Source organism: Camelus dromedarius, chromosome 9 (genome assembly GCF_036321535.1).
Source record: "Camelus dromedarius isolate mCamDro1 chromosome 9, mCamDro1.pat, whole genome shotgun sequence".
Taxonomy (NCBI): Eukaryota; Metazoa; Chordata; class Mammalia; order Artiodactyla; family Camelidae; genus Camelus; species Camelus dromedarius.
The window spans coordinates 22,657,169-22,680,326 of NC_087444.1; the positions used below are offsets into that span (position 1 = coordinate 22,657,169).

The 23,158-nt window shown below is 48.6% G+C and overlaps 1 protein-coding gene across 1 annotated transcript in view; it reads right to left on the bottom strand.

Moving 5' to 3' along the window:
- The window catches only part of TBX15 (T-box transcription factor 15), a 102,138-nt gene extending 82,629 nt beyond the window's left edge, over positions 1-19,509 (bottom strand). The window contains exon 1 of the mRNA XM_010980681.3: positions 18,843-19,509. Coding sequence (XP_010978983.1) covers positions 18,843-19,047 — 205 coding nt within the window. The 5' untranslated portion in view covers positions 19,048-19,509. The remainder of the gene's footprint in view (positions 1-18,842) is intronic.
- Between the last annotated feature and the right edge of the window lie 3,649 nt (positions 19,510-23,158).

The window sequence follows — 23,158 nt, forward strand, 5'->3', positions numbered from 1 at the left end:
AGCTATGAGTCCCACTGGTTAAAATTAAGTATAAATTTATTTACAGAGACTACTCAGATATCAGAAGAATTGGTGCTGATAATATTTTGCACTCGTATGTAAACTGGCTATTTCGTTAATGCTGCCAGATTAAGAAGGAAAGACCCAGAAGCTTTAAGCATGGAAACTAGTTAGAGGACTGGTGGTTCTGGTTGGGCAGGTGGAAAAGGGCCACACTTGCCATCTCTAGAGAAGCATGTGATGTGGATGTTGGGTTACAGTCTGTAAAGAACACAGTCCCTGAGTCAAGCACAGGGAGCTTCCCTATTTGCCCAGGCCCCCTTCCAGATAAAGGCACCAAGCTGCACATTCAATCTTGAGTTACCAGGTGCTTCGAGCTTTTTTGAAAAGAATAAATGTGCGTGGGATTAAAAAGTCAGTTTGGGGATTTCTCTAAGACAGAATGGCCCCAAATGTCATTATCACTACATCACCTGATAGGGATGGTTAATAAGATCTGGGTTAGGCTGTCTTGTAAGTCACGAAAGGCACTGGCACAGTGATCAAAACACCACTTTCCCCAGAGTATTTGCACCAAGTTCCTTAGCATCCTGGACAACTGTACTCACTCCCTGTACCTAGTGCAGCTCAAAGGCGAGGCCTCTCCCAGTACCCTGCAGCTCAAGACCATCCCACCTCCTTCTTCACCCAATAGGGCTCGCACCTTTGTGAAACAGAAGTGATTATCATAGGGACCACACAGTGGTGACCTTCCGGGCTGACTCTCTGTGTTATGGATCCTGACTTTCTGACTGTGAGAGATCTTAAGGGAAGCTTATCATTTAGTTAATTATCAGGATGTCTGTGAATGAATAATGAACTTCAAGCCTCATATGGGCAACATAGACTCATGAGGATGCACTTCCGTGTTTGAAGAGCCCAGTTGTTCTTCAGAGATATGCAAATAGGATACTGCATGACCTAGGACTAGATTTTGGTAAGTTGTCATGTGCACCCCTCCTGAGTCTGAGCTCCCAGGTCATATTGCCTTTCTAAAGAGGATTCAGAATAAGCACTAAGTTGGAATGGTGGGTTCCCCAAAGACACCAGGACATTCAGCAATTCCTAGAATCTGTTGGCTATTCACGTTTAGGGTCCCACAAACTTACAGGAGTATCCTCATGATTCAGGATCAAAGATATTCAACTAGAGAAAGACAGACTCGGAGTCATCCTGTTGTTTACACCTCAACTGTGGAGAAGCTCTCTTTTCCCCCAACTTGGAGCTCCAGGCATCAACCCACCCCAGGTCCATCAGCCTTCATGTAAGTTTGTCTCCACTCCACTTTGTTTAGAATTTAATGATGGCTTGAAAGCCACCAGCCCTGCAGAACCCACAGTGATCCAGGGTCAGTCCCAGCAGTCAGCCACCATGGTGGGCATGGTAACCAAGAGCCCAAACAAAGCCAGGTTTGGGGAGCCTTTTCCTCTAAAGTAAGTTCCAGCTCCCCACAGCAGTAAGGCAGGTTATAAGACACAAAGAGTGAAAGGGAATAACAAAGTGAGGCTGTTTTTCTCCTTGATGATCTGAGTCAGACCCAGGACAGCACTAAGGATTTTATATGTAATTTGACAGGTACCAGGAAGTCCCTGGCCCCTTGTCCCTCTGAGCCCCTGACTCTTTATGACTGTGCCGGTTCTGAGTAGTGCAATCACAGAACTGCCTCACATTTCTCAGCCCTCCACCTTACCCAAATGTTGCCTTGTGTGTCAGAGGGTTCTCTCCATTTTTCCCCGACGAGTCACCCTCTTTCCCACCGTGGGGCTGAGCTCCGAGCTGGGAGACCTCCCGTCAGTTCGCTCACATCTCCCCATGGCTGGTGGGAAGAATTGCGATCGTTCTGCTTCAGTTTACCCCAAATCTACTGTCTCAGGCAAACTCGGGCGATCTGTCTTCCATTTAGAGATGTTTTTGCACTTCTCTTTAACACTGGGGATTTTCAGATTTTCAGGTTGCCTTTTACTCTATTTCTTTTTCTCCCTTGTTGGGGCAGAAAACAGGCCGCCGTGGACGTAAGGCCTGAAACAAGTCGGGTAGGATGAGGCAGGGTCACACCCCCAAACGACTTGTGCTTCTCGTTGCTGATGGCTCGTCAGGGGACAGCTCCAAAACAGAGTCCATGCAGGGGGCGTTCTGCAAATCCCAGCCACAACAATGTCTTGTTAATAGCACAGTCAGCTATTCTTTCCTTTCTTACTAAAATCCAGAGGTCTTATCTCCATTAGCAATAGAGACTTGAGAGCACAGAGATATCAACTGACACATCCAAGGTCACACCTAGAGGCAACTGGTAAACCCCTCATGCTGGGCCTCCTGTACCATCTTGAAGCCAAATCATCTGTAAAGTGGCTGGAGTGGTTACCACACCCACCACTACAGTTTGACAACTACCAATTCAGTCTAGCAAATGTTCGTGGAGGGCTGACAGGGGTTCAAGGCTGACAAAGACACAGTGCTCTCCAGGGTTTTCCAGTCTAGTCAGCTTACAAAACAGTTAGGCCTTCCAAAAAGCTACCGTTCAAGGCAAAATGTATTAAGTGTCACAAGAAAGGTACAAAGTATTGATTTCTACAGGCTTATGCTTTACCCCTTTTTCAGTGACTGATTTTAAAATGTAGAAGAGATCATCAAGAGCTCTGTGATGCTTTTTTGAGAGTGTTATGTGTGTATTCGTGCACAGAGATGGCCCAGAACACAGAGAGACAGCCAGTCACTGTCTCCTGGGCTACAGGCAGCCATTGCCCAAGAGTCTAAAGGTTAATGCCAATCTCACAGGACATGAAGAAGACAACAGGTGTATATCCTGCCATGGAAAGAAAGGACTAAATTCAAATTACTGCCCTGCTGGCAATGTGAAGACTGCAGGGATTCAGTGGAGCCAAAGGCAGGACAAGAGCCTTGCTCACAAATGGGAATAATCAGATTACTCAGTGAAGACCACTCCCCCATCAGTAGGAGCTTTCTGATGATGATGGCCAGTGAGGGATCCCTGTATTTTTACCATCTTGGCTACACCTTTGAGAGTTGCAGGTTACGTAGGTGAGACTCCCTTGGGACTATAAAATCGCAGAAGCACACTGGCACCATTTTGAAAGGAAATGATAGAGAGACCCCTAAAAGAGCAGTTTCCCACGGCAGACTCCAAGGGAAGATAAAGTTGGTGACCTCTGAGAATGTCCTTCCCTTCTGGCAATACCCAAACTGTATGTGAGCTCTGCAGGGAAATGTGTAGATTTTTTTTTCCTCTGAAGTCATCATATGTTTGAATCTGTGCATCATGTCAATTAACATTTGTATCAAATTGTTCTTTTTCATCTTGGACAATTTCTGTTATATTAGGTGCTTAAGATGGGTCTTGAAAGTAGGATAAGCTTTCTTCAGAAGAATTTTTAGGGAAGGAGAAAGAGGAAAGTACTCCAGAGAGAAGGAGGAGAGGGAGCCACTGCATGGAGGATGATGCAAAGTTAGTCCAAGGAAATGCACTATCCCAAAAAGATATCTGCATGCCCATGTTTAGTGCAGTATTATGCACAATAGCTAAGATATGGAACAAAGTGTCCATCAACAGATGAATGGATAAAGAAATGAATATCTAAATATACATGTATGTGTGTGTATGTATATATATATATGAATATTATTCAGCCAGGAGAAAGAAGGAAATCCTACCATTTGCCACGTGAATGACACTTGAGGGTATTATGCTAAGTGAAATAAGTCAGAGAAAGACAAATACTGTATGATCTCACCTCTATGTTGTATTTTTTAAAAGCTGAACTCATAGAAACAGTAGAATGGTGATTACCAGGGTGGTGAGGGGGTAATTAAGGAGATATTAGTTAAAGGGTACAAACTTGCAGTTAGAAGATGAATTAGTTCTGGAGAGCTAATATGCACAGCACTGTGATTATAGTCAACAATGCTGAGTTACATACCTTAAAGTGCCTGAGACTAGATTTTAAATGTTCTCACCACAATAGGTGGTAATTGGATTTCAATATATAAATGTATCAAATCAACATGTCAATTAAAAAAAAAAAAGTCAGCCAGTGTGAAGGGAATAGGGCAGCAGTGGAGGCAAGCTAAGAAGGATCGTTTGGGACCATCCTGTGTCTGACACTCACCAAAAGGTTTCTCTTAAGAACACCAAAGAGTTTCTTGTTCTCAATTTATCCAAAGTATGATTGTGGGCACAGTAACACTGAGCACAGTCTATGGGCCTGGCACTGTGCCAAGCACTTTGCATCTGTTACCTCCACGCTCACAGCGGCCCTGCCGCGGGTACTGTCACCTTCACTTTACATGCACACACCTGAAGCGCAAGGGTAAGCCACTCGCCCGAGGGCACACAGCCAGAACTCTGTGCACAAGTCATGTCTCCTCGACCCGGATCCCACACTCTTCTCTGCTGTGCAATCCGGCCTCTCTGGCCTCCATCTGCTGTCTTAGTTGTCCACACCAGCCGGTTTCTTCTGCGTCTAGAATATGAAGCACAGTCTGCTTTCTATAGCATTTCGTACTCATTCCCCAACAGAGGCCATCCAGTGCAATACAGGGTTGGTGCCCAGCTGGCAAGATGATGGACAAAAAAAACCAAACAAACAAACAAACAAACAAAAAAACCCTAAAATTTCAGAAAAGATGCTGGATGAAAACACCTCAAAAGTCTACCTATACACATGCCCCCAAGTTGCCCTTGCATTAAAGCCAGATCTGTCATTCTCAACACTCACCAGCAATGAGCCACACAGCTGTGGAGGCCTAACAATTTGGGCAGGAAAACAGACAAGCAAAGAAAAAGAAGAATGCAGTCAAGCCCCAAGGAAAAAATGTTAACATCCGGAACCAATTCACCCACGCAGGCTGGGGAACAGTTACACCCAGCTCTCCATAACACCCCACCAGCCGCCCCCCAGCCCTCCCCACCACACACACACACACACTCACCAGGGCTTGGTTTACTCTCTGCTTACGCCTACAGCAGTAAAATTGCCCTGTGTCTGTAGGAAGTGCCTCCTGCAGTACCTACCACCCAGTCAGAATATCACAGAGATGCCTTAAATCTCTGTGATGTCACAGTTTAATCTGGGTAATGCACATTTGCACCAGATGGCATCTAACATTCCCAGGATGAAGGCTGGTCAGGCAACCAGTGCTCCAAACACTGAAGGAAAATTGAAATGGCCAAGGCCTGGCTGGTTTCATACCTTGCAGCATCTACCTTTCTCAATGGACAGATCTCATGGATGAGACCCAGTAGGTCCCCCAAGACTGCAGCATTCCTCTTCTCTCTGTTTCAAGAGTTTGGGTCCACGTGGGTTGCTTGGGGAAGAAAAGGGGCCCAGAGATTCATAAGCTCCTGTTGCTGCAAGAGCATATCAAATCTCATCAATCACCGCAGCACAGAGTGAGGTGAGCACCAGGAGAAAGTCAAGCTTTAAAACAGAGACTGACCTGACATTTTTCTCTTTTTAGCTTCTAAAGGCCACTCTTCTATCACTGTGCAAGACAGACAGGGAGATGATCGACTTTACAGTTAAATAGCCAAGAAACAGATTAATGCTGAAGTTCACACACCAAAATCGGTTTGGAGGGGTGGGGAGCATTGTAGTTTTTCTCCAAATCCCTGTTGAAGGCATCAGACCTCCTAAGAGAGGAAGGTTACTCGGGGACGGGGAGGTGGGGTATAGGGAGTAAAGGATGACAGAAGGACAGTGAGCAGGTCGATCACAAAACCTCGAAACACATTGTTAAGTCTCCTGAAACTCACTGCTGGGGTCACATCCACTTAAATTGTGTCAGAAGAGTGAAGGAGTTGAGGGTGTACGAGTTTATCGGGATGCGAGATTTCTGCAAATAACTGATCGCATACTGAACTAGGCTGCTCTAAATAGAGCTGTTCCAAAATAAATGAATCAGAGCATTCACTCAGAGGTTAAAGTTAAAGCCGCGACTCTGAGAGCGAGTGTATTGCTGTGGGTCCTCAAGGCAGTTTCCTAATCCTTGGGCATTAGAAGGAAGCCACTGTGGAAATCAGAATCTCCTCCTTTGTAAATTCAATCCATGGCAAAGGGATTTCATCTGTGATTGCTGAGTTTGAAAAAAAAAAATCAACAGTACTTAGAAATGCACGAATTGCTCGTCACTGCAACTGATATGTTTCTAAGCTGTTCCATTTTGAATCAATTACCAATAAGATTCCATCCATCCCGTCGTGAATGGAGAAGGGAATGGGTAAAACAGAGCAGTTAACGTTTCCCCTGAATTTCACTGTATGAGGGGATTTAGGATGAGAAGGTTTTAGATCAAATTCAATACGTATCCACCACATTGCAGACACTGAGATTTCCGTGCATTAAAGTCAAAGAAAAGCCAGTCACGTTGGGAAGCCTGCATTTGCCCCCCTCCCACAAAAACTATGGCTTAAGAACTCAACCCTGTCTCAGAGGCTTCTACCAGCAGGTATGAAGAAGGCACCTTTGGACCAGAGGGACTGTAACAAAAGGAAAGGAAGAGACACCCAGACACTATAAATGAGCTCTCGCTCGTGGGTGATTTACCAGTCTCTTTAGGGAGACAGCATAGACAGCAAGCATCAATTTCCATCTACAAAAGTTCAGAGTTCTCCCCAGAGCACTGAAGAATCATTGCAGTGGGGAGCAATACAGTCTAGTGGTTAAGACCTTGACTCTGGAGCCACATGGAGCTGGGTTGAAAATTTCTGGCCAGGCCACCTAAAGTGAACTGGAGCTGTGTGTGTGGACAAGTTATTTAATCTGTTGGAGCCTCAGTATCCTCATCTGTCAGTGGGGAAACAACGACCTCCCCTTGGAGGACTGTTGGGTGCCTGCAGTGGGAGAACGTGAAGGAAACCATCAGCACAGTGCCTGGTACAGGGCATCCCCTCCGGCCATGAAAGCTCTACGGTCAGCACTGCAGGCACGCTGAGATAAGATGATGCTTGTAAGATTGGAAGCATGCTGACATCGGTCTTGAAGACAAAATATGGAGCAGAGAGTCTACATTGAAGACTGAGAACGGAATCCCAGCCAGGGCAAAGCAGCTCCCGCCTCTGGATGGTCGGGCAGGACCCCAGCACTGCTGGTGAAGGGCCCCGGGCTCCTTGAAGGAGGAAGGCCTGGGGAGGCATCCATCTCCGTTCCCCTTCCCCTAGGAATGCACCTTCTCCCTCTGCCGCCAGGAATCAACAGAAACAGTCTAGGGTAAAACTATTTTCTTAAAAAAAAAAAAAAAGAAAGTAAATGATCAAACCCAGGCTTCTGCTTTCTGGAAGGAAGAAAATTGGGCAAAACTGTGCAGGTAGATGTGAGTTCTAACATCTGCTGGTTCCCTGAAAAAAGACTTCCCAGTCTCTTCTTCCCCAACAGTTTGCTTAGTTACAGGTTTTCCCTTCATTTCATCCCTTTACTCACTCTCTCTTTCCTTTTAACTCGACCAAGCAACACTTACAAATCCTTCAGTGCTGCCTCAAGCTAATTGGTGCAACTGGCTCATTTTGCCCAGAATCCTGGGGGTCCATCAGAATACAGGCTTCACAAACAAAGCCTTATGAAAATGAACGTTTTCTATTTCCTATATGATAAAACCTGAACTTTGGGGGATTTCTGGGCTCCAGAAACTAACCAAAGAGAAACATGTTCGTGTTATTCCACTTTCCTGCATCCAGAAAGGCCCCTCTGTCCTCGGCCAGAGCTGAGTTCCTGAGGAGCTGGGAACGCTGCGGTTCCCTGCCCCACCCTCTGCCCACCCCCTCTTCCTACCTTATGCCAGCTGGCTGATCCCCAGCCCTGAAGCCGGCTCTCCCTCCCTCAGATGCCCATTCAGGTGCTGGCTCTTTGCTTCAGGGGAACTCCGAATAACAATGGCTCTCAGAGTTCAATGGGACTTGATCAAACCACACATACTCAAAATACTCTGTTTCTAACTGTAAGTTTATACACCAAAGGCAGATCCCACTCGAAGTTCCAAACATCCCATTTCAAGCAAAAGACTGGGTGAGAGGTGCGCTGGCTGCCAGAGGTGACAATTGGCCACAATCTCTTATTTACACTGGTCACCAAGGTGAGTAATCACTATCAGATAATTCAATTGACAGGAATAACAGGCACTGTGCTAAATCCATCGTTCCTAGATGTGCACGATCTCATTTAATCCTCGTGACCACCTCTTTTTTTTTTATTTTTCTTTACCTCTATTTTTTTCTGCCAACAAAAGTACTCTGTACCTCCATTTAAAGAGGTCAGCCTTGCAGAGATGTCTCAAAACCACCTTTCGATGAATATATTTCTTCTTGCAATTTCACAGATGCCAAAACTAGGGTTGAGAGAGATTAAGGAACTCACCCAAGGCCGTGCAACTACCAAGTGTTGGAACTACTGCTCAGATGCATGCAGCCTGACTCCAGGAACTTGAGCTTTTAAACCTTATGTAATCCATTCATTGTAACAAATAGAAATGATAAGCAGAGGAACTATCTCATTAGTGTTTTGGAAAATCACACACATACACACACACATATATATAATTGTTATATATTATTTGTGATGTATATATAATTGTTATAGATCATATTTGGAATATGTGTCTATATATATATACAACTTAGCACAATGGCTGGCACATAGTGTTCAATAAATGTTATCTTTGTTCTCATCATGTTATCATCATCATTACATTTTTATTATTCACTAGTGTTTGCTCTATGTCGGGCCCTCATGCTAGGCTCTGGGGACAATGTCCATGCCCCACAGCAGTTTATAGGGTAGCAGTGAGGGCGATGACCAGTAAATCTACAAGCCCCGTGATGACAGAAGTCTGTGCCGGGGCTGGGGCTGCAGAGAATGGGGCATCAACTGAGGGTGGGTGGCTGTCACTGGAGTTTGGAGCCCAGCTGTAGACGTCTGTAAGGAAATAAAGTCCCACAAGATAGAAACATGAGAAACCCTCCTAGGTGCGTCCTGGGCCCAGTTTTTTTGTCTGACCCTGCCCTCAAGTTCAGCAGCTATGAATAGAGGTCTTGAATGCTAAGCTGTCTTCTGATCTATCTTGTTGACAAGCGTTTTGCCTGTTACTAAGTCATCCTTTTAGCATTCTCACATCTCTGCCAGATCAAGATCTCGGCTTAGCAGACGAGACATGGAAAATAGTTACCAGTGCTTTCCATTAGGCTCAAATAGAAATGAGGGGCAACTGATTTTTCCCGGGGTGGAAGGGGGTGGTCCACCAATTCAATTTACCAGTGATGACATTGCTTTTCCTCAATCTTCATTTTTTAAATCCATAGAGTTTTTACAGCTAATTCTGGATATGGCACCAAAAAAAATGTTCAAAGTGTAAATAACTTATATTTCCTGTAAATTCTCTAATGCCATAGAATTCTTTTGGCAAGAGGGTCCTGGGCGTTCACACAAGCAGCAATAGATTACATCAAACACAAAGGAGTAGAAATCACTGATCCAGGACTTCTGAACATGTGATATTAATCTAAAAACTTTTCAAGAGCTTTATGGAAGCCCTTAATTCTAGCTGTAAAAATGTTTTTTTTCCCCCTTTTTTTTTTTGTGTTTCCCAACACATCCCCCATCATGTGTTGCTATTACTGTTACTTTCTACAACTGCAGCAAAACTTCCCTCGTTCCAACAAAGTCAGGGATGAGTCAAGTGATGGTCAAGGTGCATTAGGAGAAAAAAATTTTTTAACAGTATCACAGAATTTTATAGCTAAAGGGGCCTCAGGTGTCATTTAAGCCTCTCTCACATTTCACAAATCAGGCCTCATCAGTGACGTTGAGACAACTTTAAAACTTTTTTTTTCAACATTTATATGTCTGCCTTTGAAACGAATATCCGTGGTTCCAGCATTAATGACAAAGTTAGCACTAGAATCAAGGTTTAATTTAAGCTAGTCTAGCCTTCCCCCTACCTTAATACATGGGTATAATCTAGAATATGAGGGCCTGTACTGAAAGCTTTGCATTGTAGTGAAACTCACAGATAGCCATGTAAGTAATTAAGGTTTCTGAAGTGCTTTACAATTCAGTATTTCTCTGCAAGCTTGCATACACGATTAATTTTCTAACCAAAACTTTCCCCTCCTATACTATGCATAGCCCCTCCCCAGCTTTGCTGTAAAAAAAAATAATAATAAAGAAATCAAATTATTAGGAAATAAAAACCCAAGGAAACTCGAGGAAAGCAAGGCTGTACTCACAATCACTTACTGGCCCAAATGCTTGCCACCCCCACTGTGAAAAGGAATTATTTTTCAGAAGCAAGAACGGAATCTGCGAACCACCCAAGTCAGCTAACCCCTAGGTTACCACTCTGGGCCCTGGGGCTTGGTGTGAGGGACGCTTTGGAACAAGGATGCCTCCAGCGAGGCAGGGCTTCCCACTCCACTGATGCTGAGCTCTTGAAGGGTAGCCTGGCAGGCTTCTTACAGAATGTAGTCATTTCTCAAACTACTTTGTAGAGTTGGGCAGTTTCTTTTCTTTCCTTTTTTAAAGAAAAGAATTACTCCCCATTGTTTTTAGTCTCAAAGAACAGCGTGAAGAACAATTGTCTGTTGTCCCTTTGTCTCGGTGGGCAGTGCCGGGTTTCTGGGAGGGGGGCATCTCTGCGGTTTGGAATTCTATGCACCCGGGGATCATCTGCATCTGGAACCGGCAAAATGACTTTCCTTTTTAACGGACTGGCCATGATATTTACTGACCCAAGAATCACCCGCTTGAAAATGGTTAGGGATTAAAAATTCTTCAGGCCAAGGGATTCTTGCTTTCTAACGGCTAATGTTTGAACTGAGTTTGATTTCTCCAAAACGTGTTCAGCCTGATGAAAGCAAAAGCTCTAACTCCCCTCAGGGCGAGAGGTGTAAGATCCTAGGGTCCTGCTTGGTTTTGGGGGTTTTTTCTCTTGATTTTTTGGGGAGGAGGGAAGGAGGACCTTACATCAAGGCCTCCCCGGTTACCCCGTAGTCCCCGCACTTCTCCAGGATGCTCGTAGAGCGGAGAAAGTCACGCACCATCCCTCGGGGTTCCGTCCCCAGCGTCAAAGACTCCGCGGCAACCCCGGGCCCGAGCGGCCCGGCAGATCGGCGGGCCCGGGCGGAGCCCCGAGCGCGGGAGCAGCAACGGGGGCCGCGCGCATCGAGGCCCGGGCGCCGCTGCCGCCCCGCGAGGCCGCCCAGACCCGGGCGAGGCCGGAGGGCGGGCAGAAGCGGCCGCGGCCCACTTCGCCGACTCCTGAAAGTCGCCCGAGCGGCCCTGTTTTCCCAGGGATGGTTTCACGTAAGAGATGCGATCCCAGTTCCTTCCTCGGTGAAACGTCATCTGAAATGTTTTGGGGGTGGTGGGGGAGGGATTTGAGTTTTCAACGTGTGTGTAGGAGGTTGGAGGAGAACAGGATGTCGGGGTGAGGGGAAGTGAGGGGGAGGGGAAAGAAAGGGGGTCCAACTGCTTACCGAGCCCCTGTCTGGGGCTTTGACATCGCATTCTGTGCTGTGGGACGGTAAAGGGAAGGCGAGGGGTGGGCGGCTGGGGGTGGTGGTGCTGGGAATCAGAATTTCGGTTTATCCCGTCGACAACTAGGCGCTAAAACTAAGGATCCCGGCTACGTATGCAATAACGACGTTCAGTGATCCTTATCAAGGGAACTCTACTGTTACTGTAACACTGGTTTTTAAAAGAAGGCTACATTAGTATATTACTTGTGTAATCCAAAATTATGGGTTGGTGTTTTATTGTTGTTTTAGTCCTCTAAAGTGTGTGGCAATTTGGAAATAGCTCATTTGAGCCTTGGCAACTATATTGTAGAAAATACAAGAGGACAAACAGGGAGAAGATGTTGAATATATTCCCTGTATTTTTAGATTATTTTCCCCAAATCACATTTCTCTCATTATTTCTATCATCATCATCATCATCATCATCATCATCATCATCATCATCATCATCATCATCATCATCATCATCATCCAGATTTCTCTTAATGGTTCTGTTAAACTCTCTGCATGGAAGGACATGAAATCACTCTTCAGAATACAAGGTGGCATTCTATCCATCCAAAATGAAGATGGCATTATTCACAAAAGTAAAAGCCAAATTTAGTTAGAAAAATTTCCACTCTCCCTGGTCTTTTAAATTACAGCTGCACAATCTCATTTTCTGGTGTTTTCTCAAAGGCTTTAGTCAAAACCATCAATTAAGAGTTAAGTAAAAACGCCAATAACTAGAAGTCTCAAGTCTGGGATTCTCTTGAATTGTCAAAAGATACCTAGAGATGACAAAATTTCTGCCGCCCCCTGAAATTTTAGGTGTCCCCAAATTGTTAAACTGTCCCCCTCCCAATAGCAGCTTCTTTTCTCTGAATTTTATCTGTGTCCCATTCAGAACTTGGTGTTCACACATAAATTTGTGTATAAACATATACACTTGTGTATATACTAATACCCTGTATAATACTTATTTTGTATAAAGGTCAAAACTAGACATTAGCAGATAAAAATACAAGTAAGTAGCGATTTAAAGGCCTGTTTTCACTTCTGGTATCAAATGTTCATCATCAGTTTGTAGTCAGCAAAATGTCCTGCCCTGCCTCAAAGTGAAGCCATTAATGGCATGGAATAAATGTTGATTTGTCGTCACCAGTTGCTTTAATTCCCCACCTCTTCCCACTTCACCTCCGGTCCTCCCTACTGAGTCTCATTTTCCACCCTGACACTTAGAGCAAGGGCCTCACTTAAATTAACTAATGATTATCCTTGCCCAAAGAAGTGTAAACAGACCCTAATTTAAAAATTTGCTAATTGCTCTTCCCATTGCAGACCCCTGAGTATCTCAGTCATGCACATATAAAATTCAAAGTGCACTAGAAACCAAAGGCAAAGCAAAAATAAACCACATGGATGGGAGAAAGGAGGGGGACAAATTCCACATTTTACCAGCTCCCTGCTATTCTCTGTGGAAAAATATCCCAAAAGGTTAAAACTAGAAAACCACTTAAATATTCTTCCCTTGCTTGACTACTTTGTCTTTTGGGAGTAAGAAAGCAATTATCCAGCTACACCCCCAAGAATAATCACTGGATAGCTTTCTGCATTTCCAGAAAGGAAAGTGAAATGCCAATCTGCTCTTTATCCCCGTGGAATTTGCACAGTTCAGACTTGCTTTTTTTTTTTTTTTTTAATCTACAGTCACCTACAGAACAAGCTTCCAGGTTTAAGAAGTAATCATTTTTCTCCTGGGTGTGACAAATAAACTTTCAGTAGAGTCCATAATCAGAATCTCAAAAAAGTGCTCTCATCCTATTAATATTATATTTTTGGCAATAGAGAGAATGTGACAGATCTGGAATATTTCACTCTTTAATACTAGTGTTGCCCTTGGAGAGGCTCGGATGAACAAAATGTTTAGGTCTGCTGAACCAAAGTGTATTTATACCTCCCTCCTTGTGGCTCAATATGAAGGATTAATGATGAGGGACTTGCTTCCATTACACTCTTGTCCACACAAAGGAAAGCATACAAATAAATGGGGGCACACAGACCACCAATACCCAATCATTTCCGTTTTGGCTCCCAGGTTCATGCCATTTTTTGCTCCCTCCTCACGTGCCGGTATATTCATTAAATATTTTAAACTGATTTTCTTTAATAATTAAAAGATGCTCAGGATATCATTTGAAGTAATTGGAGGAGGGTGGGGGAAGAGTACACAGGAATCAGGCAACCGGTATGTGTCAAAAGAATTTTAGTCCGAGCGCCACAGTAAGAAACTTAATTCCCACTTCCCCCTGCATGAGCGTCACCTCGTGAACTTTTCTTTCTGGGAGTTTTACCTATAAAATCAGGAAACCTAAAGTGGCTAGCTCTGAACCCAAATAAAGTGTTCAGTGAGAAAGAGCGTCGGGTGGGGCGTGCAAGATGTGAATTCAGAATCTCTGCGCCCCTAGGCTGTGAGCTGATCTGTCCAGGAAAGCCTTCACCGCCCGTTAGGTTTGTGTTCTTCCTACCAGTCTCTGAGGGGCAGAAGTGGCCGAGGCGCAGGGCAAGGGACTGTCCTGCATGGCGTAACCAAGAAGCCAGAGGCCATCCATCCTCCTCCTGCCTCCACACGCTTGCCTGTTACCCCTTCGCCTTCCACTCGCTTCACATGGGTTTCTGAACCGCATCCCGGGGGACGGGGATGTGGGGCGAAAAGCGGGGGGGGGGGGCAGCCAAATGCGGAGGTGCAAACCACAGCCCACTCCACCTCCCTTCCATCACAGTCCAAACTCAGCATCAGGGTTTTCCCCGTTCCCTGTCCTCCCCACTGCCCTCGAGCAGTTTGCTCCATCTTTGGGATGGAATGGGTTCGAATTATTTCTTTCTTTGAGTGCCTTCTATCCTGCCACCACGCCAGGACCGGAGTTATATACACAGAACTTCTCTATAACCTTCCCCACTGCGCGGGGGACAAGGGGTGCGCTCTCCCAGTGCAGTCCATCCAGGGGCCGTCTAATTTTGCTACCGTCCGGGGGGTGGTGCGTGAAAAAGGCATTTGGCAGCCCTGCCCCAGCAAGCCACCATCCTCACTGGCCTACAGCGAATTCAGATCTTGCCTACCGCTTCACTCCCTTTCAGAATAGTGACACAAGGTCACTTATCAAAGAGATAGCCACCGCGTAAGGCCATTTTGACCTGGCAGCAGGGAGCTTTGGGCACGTTCAGTAGGCCCCACACTTGGCCCGTTCGCCAGGCGCAGTCCCGGCACCTAGAAGCCTGCACCAGTCTGGGACGCACACACCACCGAGGAACCGGAGTTCTCGGCACCGGATCCTACCCCAGGCAGACCCTTGGGCGTCTCGCCCAGCGCGCCACATACCCTTGTACTGCGGTCCAAGCCCCGACCTGCACCGTGGCTGGTCCTTGCCTCGCAGAAGCACATTCTCCTCACTGGCTTCAAACTCATCGCTTTTTTTCCATTACTTAAAAATCAGTGGAGTCACTTCCTTCGTTTTAACCCCCTGTTTCCCTATGGGGGCGGTGGTTGAGGGGGTGATGTCAGGATTAAACTTCTGGAGTTCTATTCTGAGCAAACAAGCCATAAACTGGCAGATTAATTCGAGTGATTAGTTGATCTCGATAATTCGAAGGAAGAAAAGTGCCCTGGAGCACTGACTGAGAGGGCTTTCCTCGTCTCGTTTCATTAAGGGTTGCGCAGACGGGTGCCTGGAGACTGCGAGAGCCTGACATGTGTGCACCTGTGTGCGGGGCGCAGATCTATTCTCGGGGCATCGGTGTGCCTGCTTCGTGTGCCCACCTGCGTGCGTCGCCACCTCCTTAGGCCTCCGGAGCGCCTGGGCTGCAAGGCTCAGGTCCGCGAGCTCCGGAGGGGGAAATCCCTTCGCAGAAGGTTTAGATTACTTTTCTCCGCAGGAGATCGGGCCTCAGCCGCACTGGCTGCGGATTTGGGCGGGAAAGGCCCAAACACGACCTGGCGAAGGCGGGTGGAGCCGGGGCTGCGGTCCCAGCGCAGATGGCGCCGCCGCGTGCCTGAAATATACTTCCAATGCTGCAGCCAGAGCAGCTGTTCCCGGCGATCCTGGCTCAAAAGTTTCCTCCGTTGTTGCTGTGTGAGAGGCGGGGACGAGCCGACCCGAGAGCCAGGCTTTTCAGAGACAGGTTTTGAGATCCTCCCCAGCCTGCAGAGGCTGAGTCCCTGCGGCTTCTCCAAAAGACAAGGAGCGCGGGCCTGGGTGTAAAAATGAGGGTACTTCACAGGCCCTTCTCCAAGGCCCAGAGGGCCTCGGGGGTTTTCAGGGACCACCTGGGTCGGTGGGAAATTTTGAAATACATACTGTGTGTCTTCTGACGTGTGAGGGCCTACAGCGCGCAGGCCGAGCTGGTCCCCCGCTGCTGCAGGTTGGCGCCCCAGGCTGCGGGCGCTCAGCGCCCACTAAAGCCTGCTCTGTCCGACGGACGCCGAAAGAAAAACGGGCTGTGAAAAAGCAAAAGGCCACGTCTTTGAATAAAAGTGAAACATTAAAATCTGTCCCTTGGGTTGTCCCAGGATCCTGGGATTTTGAGGGAGGCCTGAAAATGATAGTACCGGTCTGAGAGAGGGGATGGTGAAGATGATAAATGCAGCCGCTCTAAGGCGAGTGCCGTGTGTGTGTGTGTGTGTGTGTGTGTGTGTGTGTGTTTAATCCTTCCGCAGCCCCGTAAAAATATTTTTTTTGTTATGGGTTTTTTTTCTCCTGTTCTTAAATTCTTATCGGCCTGGGGGGGGGGGGGGGGGGAGCCAGCAGCAGTCCAGCCCCTTCTTCTCCCATCAGGAGAAGAAAATTTAAAGATAAATGTGAGGCTCAGCAGGGCAGAGACACGGCCCTGGGCACAATGGAGTCGCCTTCACCCCTCTTTCCCACCTCCACTACCATACACACAACTTTGAATGTCGCCCTGCCTTTGTGTTTGCTAGGGCGCTGTATTAGAGACGGAAAGAAAGGCCTACAGGGAACCCCAAGCCCTAGCGTGCCTTCCACTACCCTCCCGGCTCACAGCCCGAAGCTCTGCCTCCTCTACTCCCCACACACGGCGGAGTCTCCACACCCGCGCGCTCTGCGGTCTTTTTCTGAAAGATCTTTTTTCATCCTACATCCGGTTCATCCAGTTCGTAAGAAAGTCGTGGCTACTGCGGGGACTCCAACTGGGAGATCCCGTCGGCCTAAGACGGGGCGGGCCCAGCGGCAAGCAGCCCCGCTCCGCAGAAGGCCTACGAGTGCTCTCGGCTTCCAGCTTCTTCCTCCTCCCAGACCTTTGCCCCACAAACATATTTCGTTTTCTCTAATCCAAACGCCCATCTTTTTTCTTTAAAAAAAAGTGATAAAGGCATTGGGAACTGGTCAACTGAACCCTCTGTTATACAAAGTTCTATGTTAGGTCCTCACCTCCTACACCCTCCCGCGGGAGCGAGCAAACAGCATTCTAGACACCTGGTCCTCGTGTTCAAGTCCCTGGACTTGTCTCTCCTTGTCGCAAAACCTCATTTTTCAAATCTCCTAATTTTTGACTGAGAAGGACGGCGGAAATAAATAAAAACCTGCCAGCTGAGTTTCTGATTATGATTCCGTCTGTCGGTCCTTCTGAACACCCGTCCCTAGACAGGCTCACTATGACCTGTCGCCCCCCTCGATAGAGAAAGGTAGCTGGGGACAGGACAGGGCGTCTGCAATGCGCAGTTAAAAAAACTTTTGCCTTTTCCAGCGTCGGAAAAATAAACTAACCTCCCCAATCGTGAGTTGTCATAAGGCCTGAAAGAACTTCACTAAACTGTGGAAAGCCCAAACGAGATTTTAACAGGAAATAAGTGCGGTGAGGAAACAGTCTGGCCAGAGATGGGAAACACACATTAGCCACACGTTCCTTTCTGGATTGCCCACACAGGGGTCCGCGTGGACAGGCACCCGCATCCAAATACAGGGAAAGGCTTGAGCGGACGAAATAAATCTCCTTTTAATTTTCTTTTCACCGACTAATAAAAATAATTCCCCAGCACTAAACCCAAATACCGTAACCGGCCGCAAGAACACGGAGAATTCATAAAACTCTGTCTCTGCAGGTCACCCGCTAATCGCGTTATTATTAGCCTCAGGAGCATGGAAATTGAACTGTCACTGCCGAAAGAGAAAATGTAAGCGACAGCTGTCTCTCCTTGGGTCGGCCAGCTTTCCAGCCCCCAAGCTCCTGAGCCTGCGGCCGCCCCCAACCCTTTGCGGGCCGCCGCCCCCTCTGGCTTGCGGGCGCGCGGACTCAGATCTACTCCCCAGCCCCAGCTGGTCAGCAGGAGCCCCTCCAGAATAGTTTTAGAAGTGCTGGAAAGTTTCTGACGCGCTAAGCCAAGCGGAGTGTGTGTGTGTGTGTGTGTGTGTGTGTAGCGTGTGTAGTGCGCGCGCGGGCAAATTTCTTCCGACAACAGCTGTTCCCCTGGGCTGTTTTGCACAGTTGAAATCTTGGCACTTAATACAAAACATTAAGTTGTTTCCCCCCTGGTCCGAGAGTTCTGTTAAAATACTGACATCGACATCCGCCCGGTGTTTCATGCATTGTGTGCGTAAAATGAGCAGAGATCCAAGACGCACGTTCCTGCACCGCTCCCCCAAATACGCAGAGATGTGGGCCCTAAAGAGTGGCCCAGGAAGCAGGGTAACGGGGGCCAACATCCATTTCTCTTTCCACAAACGCCAACGAAGTATAAATATAATTATGCTCCCTCGTCACCGGGAGTAGGAGAAGCACAACAATCTTGAGTCCCAGAAAAGTTCGTGGGGTAAGGGACAGGACCGAGATTGAAGGCTAAATGTGACAAATAGGGCAATTCCCACAGGGGTGTCGGACCGAGAACTCCGAGCCAGTCCTCGGGGCTCTCAGAAGCCTCTCTCCCAGCTCCTCTCCGCTCCCGCCGCGTCGCCTTAGATCCGCGCCGCTCGTAACCCCAGGGGCCTGCAGCCCCCTCAACGGCACCGTAAACACAGCACTCTGCTCCCAGAAAGAGAAGGGGATGCGAGCACGTAGGCCTCCTTGCTTAAGGTTGGCGACGAAAATGCAAGGCTCGGGCCAATTCCCCCAAATTGGTTCCGGCGAATGTGCGGAAGGCTCAAGGCATTTGCGCGAAGAAAAAGAAACCCCGGTTGGAGCAAGACAGCGTCACGGCTGGGGCCTCCCTCCTCGCCACTCTCCCTGCCGGCGCCGGCTAGCCGCCCGGCGAACCTCTCCGCCCGTCTCGCGCCGTCTGGCCCTACGCACTCACCCGGGTGAGGCTCCAGGCCGTGTGCGGCCGCGTCCTCCGTGTCTCCGAGTGGGCCCGCGGGGCTCAGCGCCTCCATGGACAGGTCCAGCCCCTTCTCCTCCCAGTCTCGCAGTTTCCGCTTTTTATTTGAGCCGATCAGGGCTTCAACAGAGAAGGCATGTGCTCGCGAGCTCAGGGCGACTGCAGATCTTCTCCTTTCACTCATCTTAGCCGCCCGCACCCCGGCCTCCGCTCGCCCCCGCGACAGAGGGAGCAGCCCGAGCCCTCACGCTCCGAGAGCCCGCCGGGCAGGGCCCGGGAGAGGCGGCGGCTAGGAGGCCGAGACTGAGGCGTTGGCTCCGCGGGTCCTCGGCACCCTCCCCCTGCGCCCTCCCCCGCCCTCTGCTCGGACCGACGCCCCTAGCTGTCCCAACCGCTAGGAACGAGCGCCCCGAGCGCCACCCGCTCGCTGCATGAGCGCCCGAGTCCTGCTTCCCACCCACCAGGGCAGGCGCTCACAGGCTGTGCAGACTGGACTTCATCTTTTTTTTAATTCTCTCTCTCTCCTCCCTCTCCCTTTCTCTCCTCCCTCTCTCCCTCTTCCTCTCTAGGTCTTCCCGTCCTTCCTCTGATCCAAACTTCTGGGAAACTTTTTTTCTAAATTCCTCCCTTCCCGAGGAGCTGGGGGCAGGCCGTGCGCTCCAGTCCGAGGGGCGAGGGAGAGGGAGGGGGGAGGAAGAGAAAGACTGAGGGGGGGAAAAAAAGCCAGCCCCCGACCAATGGCGAAGAGGGAACAGGAGAAACCCTAAGAGCGCGGGCCAATGAGAGGAGGGGAGAGACTGAGTCTCGGGCCAAGGCTCCTAGCCGGTCGTCCCCGGGATGCTCCTGGGCCGACTTTAACCCCTGGATTCCCGGTCCTCCACGGTTCCTTGAGGGGGATGGGGAAGAGAGTGGAAAGTCGAGGTCGGATCTGTGCCGTTACAAACTCCTGCAAGTCCCAAATCCATACCGTTTCCTCACAAATCTCCTGGATCTCATGGACGCTGGAAGCTCAGAGTCATTTTAATTACGGATCTGGAATTTGGGGGCTCTTGACAGAATGTCAACCCGTCCCAATATGCCAGGAAGCGACTCTGATAATTTCGCGCTTGCCGGATGCTTTTAGATCTGTTGGTGCCGCCTGGATTTCAATACATAGGTTCCTATTTTCCTACTTAAAGATTTCTACGCAACCCTGGTTAAGGCAAAACGAAAGAAGCAAAAAAGCCTCGTTACTATCCAGGGTTTTGTGATTGAAAATATAAAATATCGCTTTCTCCTTCTAGCTCTACCTGGTAGAGAAGGAGACATAGGTGACCTCAAAGCGAGAGGCCATCGGTGGGGCACCAGGCTTACCGCGCGCTCCGCAGGCGGATCCCGACTGGGCCCGCACGCAGCAAATGCTCTCCTTTGCTCTCCTTCCGTTCGGCGTGGATTTTAAGCCGAGCTTCGCCTGCTTGGGGCGCTTGCTCTGGAGAACCCACGGAGACGGGCAGGGTGAGGGCAGCCAGGAACTTTGACAGCGGAAAAGGAGCTTTTTCAAAATTCCCTTCAAATCCGATCACCTCGGGAGCCTGGCTCTCCCCTCCCCGCTGATCCTTCCTCCGCCCTTAAAAAAAATCTTTCAGGACAGTGCAGTCGTCAGGGATTCCTAAGGAACTTAAACCCAACACTTCTGGCCATTCCGATTCCCCCACACGCCCTCCTAGGTTACGCTCCTGGTCTCGGCCCACTGGAGACCCCGAGAGCAGCCCAGCGCATAGCAAGTTCAGAGGGGCCAAGAAGTTGATCCTGCCAAGCTGGAAAAAGGTCTCGAATTTCGCGGACGACGGCAGAGCCACAGCTCAATCTTCCCAACGCCCTGGTCGAAATGCCTCTATCCCCGCGAGAAGAGGCGGAAAAGAGCCAGCTCTCGGGTGCGAACGACAGACTGAGAGGCCCCAGCAGATAAGTCTCCCCAACACTCAGGCTCTGAGCAGCGTCTGAACCCGAAGGCCTAGGGCAGAGGGGCTCCACGGTGTGTCATAGGCCTCCTAAAAATGCGCGCCCATCGTTCCTTCCACCTTGGGGCAAGAAGCGAGGGCCTGTTGGACCTCTGAAATGCCACATTCCCCTCCCAACTGCGAGGGGCTGGGGAAGTCTAGTCCTTGTTATTATAGTTGGATGTGCTCCGGTGCTGGAGGCAACGATCGAGTGTCCTGAGTGTACCTTGTGCCTCTTGGGAGGAGAGCAAAAATGGCCATTTGGGAGCCTCCTCAAATTGGGCTCCAGCCTGGACCAGAGGATGCTATCGGTGCAGCAAATGCATAAAGAATAACGGAAAAGACACCAGATGAGTATGATTCAGAGAGGCTTGGCCTCCCCAGCATTCCAGGAAGGTGAATCTCAGGCTTAGGAGACCCAGGAGCAGCACTCCAAGAACCCTGGGATCTAGAAGTCAGGCACTGAGCCCTTCAGAGTCTCCTACCACGCTGCCAGGCAAAAGCCAGGGTGGCAAGGCTCAGGGTCTCCCCACATCAGTCACCACTCAGCACTGCTTTTAGGCACCCTTGCTGAAAGTGACTATGCACGCATTTGCCACAACTGCGCTTCAGCAAAGTAGTTGGAGAAAAGGCAGGTCAGGAGTGCGCAGTTACCGTCTGTGCGGTTCAGACCTTTCAGCTCCCATTTCTGACGTCACCGCCTGTGGCCAGAGCGTGTCAGGGCCAGGCCGGATGGGGTCGTGATGGGGCCGGCCTCTATTCCTTTTTAGCATTTGCCTCCTCCCCACCGCCCCATCTCCCTCTGGTAGCCTCATGCCTTCCTTTCTCTCACAGACCTGATTCGATTTGAGAAGTAGATGCACTGTAGGCCACACATCGTCCCTGAGGTCATGAAAGTTTCTCAGAAAGAGGACATTTTGGTTACCCAAAACCTAGATGCAGGTCTAGGAGGCTTGCACGATATGTGTCCATACACGTGTCCAAGAGACATACGTAGAAAAATGAGCAATGCTTTCGACATCTGCATGTGCATCCCACCCCAAAGCACATGCTCTGCAGAGTTCTCAGAGGGGCTCCTCCACCCTGTCTTTCAGGCTGCACATAGGTTGCCTCCAATTCCACCTTACAGACACACATAATCTACAATTGTAAATTAGGCCATTAAAACCAGTCGGGTGGTAATAAGCCAGGCTGGTTTGGAACAGCCATGAAAATAGGATTTTTCCTCTAGGTAAATGGGAGGGGCAGGGACATTTTCTTTCTGTGACTATAGGAGTCAATCTCAGGTTTTTCCCAGGGGCATGCACTCGGTGTCTGTGACCCTGTGCTGATGGGGAAGAAAGTCTGGAGAAAGATTAAACAAGATGAGTTAATGTCCATGACTAAGGCGTATAATTTTATGCAATTGAGGAGAAGAGGAAAAAGAGGGTTAGGGGGATTAAATGTAGTTATCTGGGAGTATGGTATGCATTTTCAGTCTTCTCATTACATCAAGGGGCTTTCAAAGTTTCCTCTCATTACCTCAGTTTCTCTCTCCTTTAGCCTTTAGGAATGAGAGTGGGGTCCCCAATGTATGAAGGACCCCACTCCTGAAGCAACCCCCAGGTTTTCCCACAATAGGCTCCAATCTTGGGCCCTAGGTGTAAACTACAGGTGGTGAGTCCAGTTCAGGTCTATTTCAGGCCTTGATTGACAAGGACCAAGCTGGAAGCCCTAGCTCACTCCCTATAGGGCCCCCAAAAGGATGAGAAGGTTGTTAAGCACCTTCGAGTTCAGAGGGATAGGGGAGAGGGAAGAGGAACTCACTGACTACCTCACTTGTGAGAAGCGGATGTCCAGGCCAGCCTTGACAAGAAGAAAGCCAAGGGAAGGGCAGCATAGTGACTGTGTCTAGATATTTTGATTTTTCAAAAGAAAAGTGGAGTTCTGCAGGAGAGGAACAAGAGCCCCTACATCCTCCATCCACATACCTGTCTTTTTCTTCTGTTTCTCCATACCAAACACCCCTAAATATTACCACTGCTGATACCTTAGTACCTAGGTGCTCCCCCAGATGCTGTGATTCTGCAGTTCTGAGTGAGTCACTGAAAACCAAGTTAAAAAATAGGTGGCCAGCAGGACATGTTAGGCTGCCCTTAAACACGTAGGCAGGACACCCTGTAGAGGTGAGAAAATTACAATGAATTCGGCTTGTCTAGACAGGTATGAAACATTATGAGGCGACGATGGGGTGCGAGGAAACCATCAGGACTCCAAGGCAGGTGGAGCCTAGCGACCTTGTCCCACTCAAACTAAACTGTGAGACTGTAGGCAAAT